Source organism: Lepisosteus oculatus, chromosome 3 (assembly GCF_040954835.1).
Source record: "Lepisosteus oculatus isolate fLepOcu1 chromosome 3, fLepOcu1.hap2, whole genome shotgun sequence".
In the NCBI taxonomy this organism is placed as follows: domain Eukaryota; kingdom Metazoa; phylum Chordata; class Actinopteri; order Semionotiformes; family Lepisosteidae; genus Lepisosteus; species Lepisosteus oculatus.
In genome coordinates, this window is record NC_090698.1 from 7,220,870 (window position 1) to 7,232,837 (window position 11,968).

Below are 11,968 nucleotides of genomic sequence, written 5' to 3' on the forward strand. Positions count from 1 at the left end.
GCCTGCCAGCAGGACTACAAATACCGTGGTCGCTGTCCCTGGTGCTGAAAAGCTTCTTAAGACGCCGCGCCGGGTAGTGGTAGCGCCGTCGGACTTGAGTGTTCCGAAAGAGCATTTAGAAAAGCAACAACAACAAAGAGAGAGAAAAAAGACGTGATTTTGTTTTTTAGAAAGTGACACAAAAAAGATAGAACATAAAGCTAGCCAGTGACGCTCGCCTTTCCAAATCAGAAATTCTGGGTGAGTAAAACATTTATGTTTCTGATGTTCGTCATTAAAACAGCAGCTGATAAAACAATCTGTCTTTTAAAATATTTTAGGTATTGTGTCTTTATGGTTTCCAGATGAACCGATTTTCTGGAAATTCAAGTGCGGTTTCAATGTATGTTTGTAGTGTGCGATGTAAGTTATAAATACTCGGGCACAGGACTCATTTCATATTTCCCATGTTGTTCAAATGGACACTGTCGTACTGGGGGATTCTGCGGGGGATGACACTGGAGTTATACGTGTACTTGTAGTCGCAGACGCAGTGAACGATCACCTAACAACAACATTATACGACACGTTGTTAGTCATCTTAGACACACCTGTAGATCTCCAGAAGTCACCCCTTCACGTTTTTTCCTTAGCTTTAGGCAACCAAAACCGAAATCTATTCCGCATTAGGAGCAACGCCTACGTCGGGGAAAAGAGTGGCGATAATACCGCGAATAGTAAGAAAGGCTTCTGGGAAGAGGAGCGATGCGAGAGAAGCGGGGTGAAGAGCCCACGCGGTGCTGGGCTTGCGTGTCTGTCCCGTGGGGGCAAGACATCTAAAATAGCGCCAGCCCCCGGAGATTACACGGGGCAAGCGCTTCTTAGGAAGGGATTAGGATCGGAGCCTGGCGCTCCGAGCGCACCGGACACAGAGCCGCGGAACTTCGGAGCAACCAGCTGGTCTCGTCAAAAGACACAGCGCTGCCTCCAGGCCAGTGTCCGAGTCAGTGCAGGTCCCCCTTCGTCACTTCATAAAACAATGTTACCACAGTGTCGGGAGCGGGAGGAAGCGAGATGGGGGCGTTTATAGAAAGAAAGCCGATGTGTATAAGCCAGTGATGGGGGCGGATTAAAGGTTAAAGGTCGAGGGCCGAAGGGTTAAGATGGCAGAGCGGCCGGGGAGCCAGTGCAGAGATGTAAGGAGGAAAGCGGGCAGCTGTCCCACCGACTGGCCGGGAGTGAACCTTTCCGATTAGCGGTCTCTGCTTTGCGTCCGGTGGACTGCGAACAGCACTCAAATAAAGCCCGAGACAGGCGCCGGCTACAACACACTACAGTAGGTATGGGGGGTTATTATTGACGGACACCGACTAAGAAGCACTTCAGCTATAACCTTGCTCCTTTGTGGTAGATTCCAGCGGGGAATTGAATGGCCCAATGGAGACTAGAGGGGAGGTGGGGGAGAAGCAAAGTTTTAAACCGTGAAATGTTAAATACGATGGCAGCAGCTGCAGCCGTTCTCTTTACAAAACCACTGCTAACCCAAAAATCTATCAATCCTGCAGCAACACTTTGAAGCTGCGGTCGCGCTTCACTTTTCCATTGTCCTCCCGTGCGGCTTCGCTCCGCTACCTGGAGTCAAACGCGGCGATCATACGATCCCATCGCACTAGGAGCCGCAGATCAACCGGATCGACCGTCTCAACCGGTGTGCTTCCGGTGAATAAACTTTTCCTAAAAATCGACGACGAAAGTTGCTATAGAAACAGTTCCTATTAGAGAAGAGGTTAAAAAAATAAATGCAGATTTCCCCGGTTACCAAGGCAACGCTTCGAGCCCACCTTACAACCCCCCCCTCCCCACGCACGGCTCTCGAGACCTGACCTTTTTTTTTTTTTCCTCTCCGGTGATTCAATAATGCGGCGGCTCGTGCACAACCGCCAGACCCAGCGCTCGCGCCTCCGTGCCTCCGTGCACGGCAAACTTCGCCGCGTCGACAAGACTCACCTGTGCTCTTTGTGTCCAGTTTAAGTAAAGGAAATGACTACATCTGTCATTTTTACTAAGAATGAATAAAGAGTAATGGGTACTAAAGAGGAAATTACTACAGGTGAAGTCAGCAGCGCTCAGTCTTTTTAATAGGAATTAAGGGTCTACAACCCTGGTCCTAGTTTGCCTCCATTCTGCGGGTTTCATGCACAGCATTAACTTAATTTCTAGACTTGAAACAATTTCTTTATGATTTAGAATTTGGTCAAACCGGTCAAAATAATGTAGACATTGATTTGGATTACTAGTCTAATAACCTTTTCAACACTAGCGGACCACTTAAGAGTGTTCTGAACTGAGCCGACCGCTTGTTCGGTTCATCCGTCGCCCGTCGGTGTTTGCAATCTTCTGGCAATCAGGCGTGCGCTTTCGGTCTTGGAGCTCTGCAGATCCGGGGTTGGAGCCCCCTGGTGGGAATTGAGCGCCGTGTCAGCGGCAGGGGTTCGCAATCACGTCCAGTGGACGGGCCGTGGTCGGTGTGAAGGTGTGTGAATGAGGGGAGGGTGGCACCTGCCCCACTGCCAGGTGATCGAATGGCTCACGTCCAGCAGGTACCCCCCTCTGCCTCGTTCAATGGCGTGATCAGAAACAGACCGGGTGGCTGAGTGGGCGTCGAGACATTAACCGCGGTGGGGAGGACAGTGGCGTCCACTGACAAAGTTTCCGTCTTCATCCGTCTCTCGTACACATGCTAAATGTGTAGCACAGACATTCAGCCACTCAATCAGGAAAGCCAATCAGGTCAGGAAAGATCAGGGTTAAAAACTAATTACAGATTGGTTAGCATTTTCTCTGATGCTGTGAGAAGCCGTTCTGCATCAGAGTGGCTGGAAATGTGGTGAGACGTTAAAGCATAGTGCTCATACTCCAGCTTTTCTACGCTGACCAAGTCATTATGTTTTACAGAGAGATGGACAAAAGGCTACTTTCACCACCACTAATAAAGCCAGTTACTGTATATGGCTCAAGACAGAAAACCCTGAGAAACCATAGCTCTCTATTTTCTCCAGAATGGGCATTTAAAATTCAATCAATCACTTTAAAGAATCACTGTGTCTTAGAAGCAGCAATCAATTGATGTGACCTTTTTTTTATATTCACCATACCAGATATATTCTGTTTTGCAAGCTGTGTCCTATTAAGCCTAATTCTGGGCAATCGCTGCTTTGAGGAAAATCGTCCATCTTGTCTTCCTTCAGAACTCCGGCTCAAAACACACGACAAACTGGGATTGATCTGTAAAAGAAATGGTTCCCATGGAGAACACCAGTTATGATACAAATAATTGACCCTATTTTGACACACCTGAAGAAGGCTCCTCAGCTGAAACGTGTTTATTTTTCATTTCCTTCCAGCATGAAATAAACCTCTACTTGTTCTAATTGTTCTAAATGTTGTTTTAAACTTAATATTGCATTTTATTATTTCAATCTGCTGACTGTTGAACTGACGTCCGAGTGTGTTTGGTGATGTGTGAGAGAAACATTCCCACTGCTAAATTGTTGTGCAACTCCTACAGGTTGTTGTCTTGCGATGTGAACCTTGGTCAGATTTGGTAGTGGTTAAGTTCTGACCCCTTCCAATTCTGGATTATACTGGAATTTTAGATATCTTTCAAAATGGGGAATTATTACTGCTGAAAGTATTATAAGATGTGTTTATCCAAAGCAACTGAGTCAGAAAATGAACTATAAAAATGGAGAAACAAAATTGCGTAATGTGGGATGATGCAATAAAGCATTCAAATGTTGTATGATAAAAACATTTCTGTACTTCTTGTAGTTGGCACCTTATATTGTTTTTTTTTTTAAGATGGTCATAGTGAAAAAAAACAGCACGGCTCTATTTGCCCAGAGCCTCTGTCATGATTCATCACATTGCAAACCAAGTGAAAACAGATGCAGCTGTATGGGCACAACTGAGCCACATCACCGTGAATAATCCTCTACAGATCTCAACTGCCACCTGCTCAGATAAATAAGGGTCCATTAAATGTAGAGATGATTGTCAAATAAGTATGTAGTTTAATGAAACTACAACATTTTCACAGATGAAAAGCACTGTTGGTGATGGAGGATATTGTTATTTGTACTGTGTATCTGTGACATCATATATGGCTTCAATATTAATTCTACAGCATATTCAGATTTTTAGTTCACATTATGAGATTCAAACCCCTTATGAGCCGTGAATATTTAACGAAGAACACTACGGAAGAGTGCCTTTTGAGAATTCTGTGATAAAACCATAGACTACGCAAATAGTTTAATGAGGAGCCAACAGTGACTGTTCCTTCCTGATGTTTAATGTCATTCTCATCCTTGTCCTCTCTTTTTCCACCGCCAGGTGGGTCGCACCCATCTCAAGGTCATGATCCCGTGCCAACACACCTTAAGTGCCCCTCTGTTGCTGTTGCTGCTTGGCACTAGCTTGGCGTGGACCGATGCTGCCCCAGGGGCAGAAGAGAAGTATGGTGCCACGAGTGTCTCCCGCCCCCTCCCGCCGGCGGTGGGAGTAGCGCAGACCGCGCAGAAGGAGTCGAGAGAGCAGGGAGACGGCCAGACGCAAGGGCTGAAGAAAGAGGCGAGGTCGGCCCCCGAGCCAGAGGACGAGCTCTTCAAGGACGTGGACCCCAAAACCCTGGCGGCCGTCCTGCTGGAGGCCCTGAACCAGCAGGAGGGAGCCAACCAGGAGGCTGGAGAGGGGGCTGGGAAGGGGGAGACCGCGAGAGAGGCGCTCCGGGGAAGCTCGGAAGAGGGGAGGCGTGAGGAGGCAGAGTCGCAGCTGATCTGGGGAAAAGAGGGGCTGGAGGAGCGAGAGAGGGATCAGGAGGAGGAGGAGAGGAAGAGAGCAGAGGAGGAGGAGAGGCTGACGGAGAGGGTGAAGAGTCGGACACGGAGCCAAGAAGGTTTGGGTGTGGAGAGCAAGAGCCAGGAAGCTGGAGGGGCAGGAAGAGGGGGCGAGAGGGAGGAGGGGGAGGAGCGCGTGAGGGGGGGAGGGCAGGAGGAACAGGAGGAACAGCTGAGCCCCCAGGAAGTGGAAAACCTGCAGGCCATGCTGGAGGAGCTGCAAAGCTACAGCACCACCACCAAACGAGAGAGGGACTCCCTTAACGTGGTGGAGCGGGGAGTTGGGAAGCCCAAACTATGGAAGGACAGAACTGGGGGTTACAAGGCCAGCCTGGATTCTGAAGCCAATGAGGTCCTACAAGAACTGGGGGCCTATGAGCGCGTGATGGGGGCCATGAACAAAGGGAAGACACAGCAGAACAAAATAGATGTGGAGTTGGGGGGGGACACAAAGAGGGGGAAGCAGTCGTACATGGGGCAGAACTTCTTCGAGGATTCCAACCAAGGCGTGGATGACGAAGAGGAGGAGGAGATCCTGAGCCCTGAGGAAGAAGAAGCAAGGGCCAGGGCCGAGCAGGAAGAGGTGAGGAGGCAGGCAGCCGAGGCGCAGCGTGCCAAAGAGGAAGAGGAGAAGCTGGCCGACATCGCCTCCGACCTCCTGCTCCAGTACCTGGTCAAGCAGGACGGGGCCGAACACAGGAAGCAGCAGAAGCAGCAGAAGCAGCAGGAAGAGGTGCTGAACTCCCTGGCAGGGGCTCGGGGCAAGAAGCTGCCCGTGGTCAGCAGTAACGCAGCGGAGGACAAGCGCTCCGATGAGGACGATGACGACGACGACGACGACGACGACATTGACCCCCAGACCATCGACAAGCTGATCGAGATCTCCAGCAAGCTGCACCTGCCGGCCGACGACGTGGTGGACATCATCAACGACGTGGAGAAGAAGAAGAAGAAGGACGCCCCCGAGCCCCGCCCGCGCAAGCTGCCCCCACCGCCCCGCAGCAACTCACCCCCACCTCTGCCCGCCCCCCAAAAGCCGCGCCAGAAGGACAAGTTCCTGCCCAAGCAGGCCGCTCGTGTCTGGCAAAAGCAGACCTTCTCATCCTACCCCTCTTACTCGCCCTATCAGAAGCCCTTCCGCTCCTACTACCCCTTCTACTACCCACCCCCCAAGCCCCGCTTCCGCAACCAGGAACTGTCCGTCAACGACATCCTGGGAAACTCCCTGGACTACGACCTGGACCCCAGGCCCTGGCGGTACCAGCTCAAGCCCAAGCCCAAGCCCAAGCCCTGGTCCCGCCCTCAGCCCAGCGCCCTCTTCATCTCCAACTACATCCGCCCCAGAACTTACCTGCCCCCGCCCCCGCCCCGCCGCGCCCTGCCCCCCGCCCGCCGCCGGCCCTACTACTACTCCAAGCCCATCCCGCTGATGCCCCGCGACGAAGACTACTACGACCCGGGGCAGGAGAGCGAGGAAGAGCTGGAGAACTTCATCGAGAAGGTCTTCCTGAAGCGCCCTCGGATGTTCTAGTGAGAACAGGCCAGCCGGTGCAGTAGGAGTGCGTTTCTGTTCCATTAGATCTGTTTTTTCCATTGGTTCGGAAGGGAGGACCTGTATGTTTATGCCTTTACCGGTTTCTCTTTCCGTTTTCTGACTCCTAGTACTGTCAGTGGATGTTTGTGTGTCGTTCCGGGTTACTTTCTAATTGCATGAATCGGACAGGGGAACCAGATGGCCACTGGCCTCACTCCCCTCCACCCCCTTGCCCAACCTGCCAACAGAGACAAGCAGTTTTTTTTTAAGGGGGAGGGGTGGGGGGTGGGGGTGGAGTGAAGAAAATGAACTAAAATATGAAAAAAAATACCAGTCCTTCACTGTGCCAGTCCCCCTACCCTGCATTTCTTGATCCAGCTGTGTGGCCTTCTTTGAAAGACCCATTCCTGGTTATTAAGCCTCTAGCACACATCTTCAAGAAAGTCCAGATATATCATTACTGACCCATTCATCACCTACCTCAGTACCTTTAACCTTCCGCGTACCTGTCAGCCTATTTTGTGCCACCCCCCCGTCGCAGAAGCTTGGCTTCTTGTGGCGCTGAGAACGTGCGTCCCTGTAGGATCTTCCGTCAAAAACACTTGCGGACACGGGCCGGATGACGTCACCGACTTCGGGTCTCCCACGCTTCCAGCTCGCGCTCTAAGTCGGCTTTCTGAATATCTGACGGCTGGCGAGATCGGTTATGCTCCCGCCTCTCGAACCACGGTCAGCACGCGAAAGAAAAAAATAGCGAGATGTCGTCAGGGATTTAAATGCTTGGAGATGGGACTGCAACGTTATGGATGGGGGGGGTTGATGGCTGATGACGTCATTGTTCGCGCCAACGTCACCTGCCCGAGTAGATCAGAGTGATCTAGAAGTCTTAAAGTATTCGAAGCCCAACACACCCGCAATCCCTTTCCCCGCCTCCTAAAAGACGTGACGATCACGGCCTGAGTCGGAGACGTTTGCTGCGAGCTACCGCGTCATATTGCTGAAGCAGATCCAGCACAAAACCAGTCGAACATGAGCGACGTGGCCTTTCTTGCGTTCCTGAATCACAGAACTGAACTTGCACTTTATACAGAATTCTCCCTGGCTGATTCTTAGTTCCAGAAATTGAAACTATGTCGTGGTTTACCGAACTATATCATCATTAAGAGCAGGAATAGTAAAGCGTTTTGCTCCTGTGCGGAACTGGTTTTGTACTCAAACTAAAGAGTGTTTAAAATCCACCCCCCCCCCCCAAAAAAAAAAAGTTTTAACGAACATTTTCTCTCGGTAGGCTGTTTTCACCAGTGGGCGGAACGATTCTCCTTCTCCAAGCACTGTCGCTCGCGCTCTTTCCCGCCGTTTAGAAGAACGCACACAGAGGGGCCGCGCGCCACCTAGTCCGACTGTTCCCGATCGTCACCCAGGAGCCGAATAAGACCGACTGGGGCTGCGGTCCTCGGTTTGATATTCGTGCGCAGTCGAGAACTGACTCATAGTACAAGACTACATTTGGTTTTTCTTGTAAGGGTGAACGTTAAAAGAAGACGGCGCGTTAACTCGGAACAAGCTGTAGACATGCGCTACATTAAGGGAAGAACGAGACGTGACTGACCAGGTGTCGGACGCCTAAGAGAGGGCATCCATGGGCATCTTTCAGCGAGAACGAGAGGACGACTGCTGGCGCGGCAAAGTCACAGTTTGCTCCGCCGAGCTGCGCGCAGTGTCCTTACGGCGCACTAGCCGGCTTGGCGAGACACAGAAGTCAAACTCTTACCTCACCCGGCCCAGGAGCCCGGGGTCGGCTTTTCGGTGGCCCGACTCGAGCCCTTTGGAGCTCGATACTCGGGCTTTTCCTTTTCGGACCAACGTGCCATTACACCCATATCTCACAGTATTCAACCGACAAGTGTCAGGGTTAAACTAAGCAGAAATCCAAGCCTATGTGATTCGTAGTTTAGTTTTTCCTGAATCCGTGACGGTCTTTAATAGTTTTTTTATGTTCTTAGAACACACGACACAAAACAGTACAAAACTGAGGTGTACAGACCTGTATTACCTCAAACAGTATTTGCCTCGCCTTAAAAGCAGGTTGGTAATTTTACATACATCGTATTCACTCGGAGTGGACTCGTAACCTTCAAGGCGAGGGACAAGCAATCACTGCCAAATGTTAAGTTAGGGGATTCGAATCAAATGTCGATTTGATAGATCTTTTAAATGAGGCGCAGGCACTAATGAGCAGGTGGGTTGAATTGACTAACCAAGAGAGAGGCTAGTTACCGTGTATTCGTAAAGAAGCACCGCATTCAGAAATATCGTTATTAGACATATTAGACGTAGCCAACTTTGTTATAGAATAACTAGAGTTAAGTAACATTTTTTTCTATAATCTGTTCTGGTTTCAAGTAAATTGCTACATGCTCATCGTCATCACTTGAAATTGTAAGCCCTGAAGTACACACAGCGGGTATGGCAGGTTAAAGGTAAAAATCATCGCTGTATTTGAAGCAGTAAAGGAACACTTAAGGAAAACCGTCGGAAGTAACTTGGCATCTGTTTTCTGAATTTTTTTACACTAATTTCCTATTCTTCATTGTACCCGAGGTTTCTTACTTGTACAGATGTGTCTGAGGGTCACACGTATTTATTTCCTTGACAAATTTCGGTGCAAAACATCATACATTCCAAACATTTTTGCATAGAAGTTTAAAAAGAGCGGTATACAAAAAAAAATCTAGTGATAGTAAACTATTGCCTTATAAAACACCTGGGTCCCATCCGTCACTGCAGGGTGTTTCCGGAAAATCTATCTGAAGGTGTTTGTGACCGTTGTTGCTATACTTTCCGGTGAAAATAAGCGTTTTTTGTATGTTAGTTTCCGTAGTATAGCTCAGGCATGCTGCTAATGTTGTGTGATCCTGTGGATTCGTCGTTTACAAATGGAAGGCGTGGCAGAGTGTTTGGGAAGCCAAAATAAAATAAATCCTTGGATTTTTTAATGCTTTTTGGCACAATTAGTAGTGACATTTTTTTTTTCTTTAAAGAAGAGTGGCGAAAAAACATGAAAAACTACGTGCTGAAACCCCTTACCTTTCTATCTGGTACTCAGAAGCCAGAGGCTTAAGTGACGTCATAAAATACAGTACGTCATTGGACTTTATTAGCCGATGCACGAGAGATATTGAAGCACAGAGAGTGTGGTTTATAATTATGACACATTGTTTTTTAAATGAAAGAAGCGCAAGGGACCTACAACTCAAACGATAAGGATGTTTAATCTCTTCACCTACGGGCAACATTCCATTCGCTTGCCATTTAAGAGGCTACAATGGCGCCTTTAACAGATCGACCGCTTCTAGTCGGGTAGGGGTTCGCTCAGGGAGTTGCAGAGAGAGGGGTGGGTGCGGTGCTCGCGCGGAGGAGCGCGGCAGAGGTGTCTAATCACGAGAACAGCCGGGCAGTGGCGAAAACCGAAGGAAACGGACTAATTTCTGCACGTTTGTCTGTACTGCATCTCACAACCGCTGTGGAAAACATAACGTGTTGTTTTTGACAAAATCAGTGGGAATACTATTCAATGAAGAAAAAAAACTTGAGTAATTCTGTAAGTCTTGTACAAGGATCCTGTCTGTGATGTTCTTTATAGATGTACCTGTATTTAATAAACATGCATTGACTCGATGTAAATAGCATGTTGATTACTAGTTTTGCTATACAGAGAGAAATAAATAAAAGCAACTATTTTATTAAATGAGTTTTTTTTAATTCCTTTGAATATATCTGACCCATCAAAAGGGCTTCGACTCTTTCAATCTTCATAATTGCCTGCGTGTTACATTCCCGTACAGACCTTCCAAGATCTCAGCCTCACTGCGGCAAAAAACCTGAAGAAATAACTGTTTCCAGTCAATATAACCTCGCCGTTATATTTCCATATCACCTTATATCCAGACGACTTTCAACACGGTTGCGGTAGTGACCAACCTGCTCCATCTCCTATCTGTGAAGAAAATGCAGGATTCCGTATTTTTTTTTACAGTTAAATTCTAAAACAACAACTCAAACGACAGCTGACGAACGCGGGACGAACGCGCGTCTTTTGCACCCTTGTTAACAGCCGACACCCCAGCTGCTGTCTGACTTCGAGAAACGAAGGGCTGACGGCCTAATAAAAGTGTACTGAAGGCGTAGTGTGCCGTTGCCTGCAATAATAAGGTATTATGATGATTCATATTTCTATGGCTCTTCTCAAAGTGCTTTACAGTAAACAAAAAAGCACACAGTGAGAGGAGACAGCAGGATTACAGTTACAATAGGGTTTTGGGATACAGTTGAAAAGCAAGTGGACAGACGCAGAACCAATTAAATAAAAGCCCCCTCTACAGAAGCAGGTTTTGAGTCTTGATTTGAATGCGCTCAGGGAAGGGGACTCTGATATCCTTGGGGATAGAATCCCAGAGCTCTGGGGCGCAGCAGGAGAGGGCCCTGTCACCCATAGGATGTAGACAGGCCTGGGGGACGGACAGGAGACCAGAATCAGATGAACGAAGGTTGCAAGATGGGGAGCGGGGAGCTAATAAGAAGTATTATGATTATGGGATAAGGTTTCCCAAACATGGGTGACAGTTTGGAGCGCCTGTATATTACTGAAGCCCACGCGGATGCAGCGGTCATTCCCCTGGGAATGTGGGCAGCGGTGTGGCGGAGAGCTCCTGCATCGGCCCCCGCCGGTCAAGGAGGAACACCCTGCAGCTCTCACCCAGGAGGAACATCGCCAGCTGGAACCCCATCCCGAGTGGCGCTGGGTCCCACTGGGGCGAGGGCGCGCAATCTGGGCCATACCGCCATCTCTGCACTCCCGAGTGGCTACTCCGAGTCGAAGCCGTATCCAATTTCCCCGGATCCTGCGGCGAGTGTTCCAGAATCGCCTGCACACCTCCCCACTGCCTCCAGCAAAACACTCGGCTCAGCCCAGGGGAGGGGGCAGCTTCTTGCGTTATCCCTGGAAAAACCAATCCGCGCATCCGGTCATATCTCCATCCATCAGCTTCCCAAGACTTGGCCTATACATCGAACGCTGTGATCCATAAAGCAGGGACCCCCCCGTCCCACAAACCCACGATCCATTTCTGCACACAGCCACTGCGCACACCAGCATCATCGGTGCGTACCCAGGGGGAAATACACAAAGGCATTTCGACGAATCAACTGGCATCGCACCCGTTTCATTCACAGGCTCATGCTAATCAAGGTCATATTGGAATCCGTAAGGCTGTGTAATGTGCCATCCTGATGCTCCAGAGAGAAACATTCTTGACAGCAGAGTCCAAGAGGCGCTCAGATAACATTAATCATGTCAACTGCATGAGTCATAGCACCCACCAAGCAGCCAGAGATTAACCTTCTGTGCCAGCTCTTCGTGCAACATTCTGCAAGCAACTGGCTTTCTGCTTTCGCACGAAAAGGAAGAGGGACTGACCTGCACAGCACAGGGCAAGTTCCAGGTGCAAGGGAAGGCAGGCAGAACCCCAGGTGTCCTGGCCACAATACGGGGGCCACT

The 11,968-nt window shown here is 49.4% G+C and overlaps 1 protein-coding gene across 1 annotated transcript; it reads left to right on the forward strand.

Moving 5' to 3' along the window:
* The first annotated feature begins 61 nt into the window (after positions 1-61).
* vgf (VGF nerve growth factor inducible) lies at positions 62-10,159 on the forward strand. Its single transcript, XM_015340600.2, has 2 exons — positions 62-240; positions 4,375-10,159. Exon 2 carries the CDS (start codon positions 4,399-4,401, stop codon positions 6,406-6,408), a length of 2,010 nt encoding a protein of 669 aa, XP_015196086.2. The 5' UTR covers positions 62-240; positions 4,375-4,398; the 3' UTR covers positions 6,409-10,159.
* The last annotated feature ends 1,809 nt before the right edge of the window (positions 10,160-11,968 follow it).

What these genes read in the sequence shown, in the direction of transcription:
- vgf (XM_015340600.2), top strand. Translation starts at nt 4,399, where the DNA reads ATGATCCCGTGCCAACACACCTTAAGTGCCCCTCTGTTGCTGTTGCTG.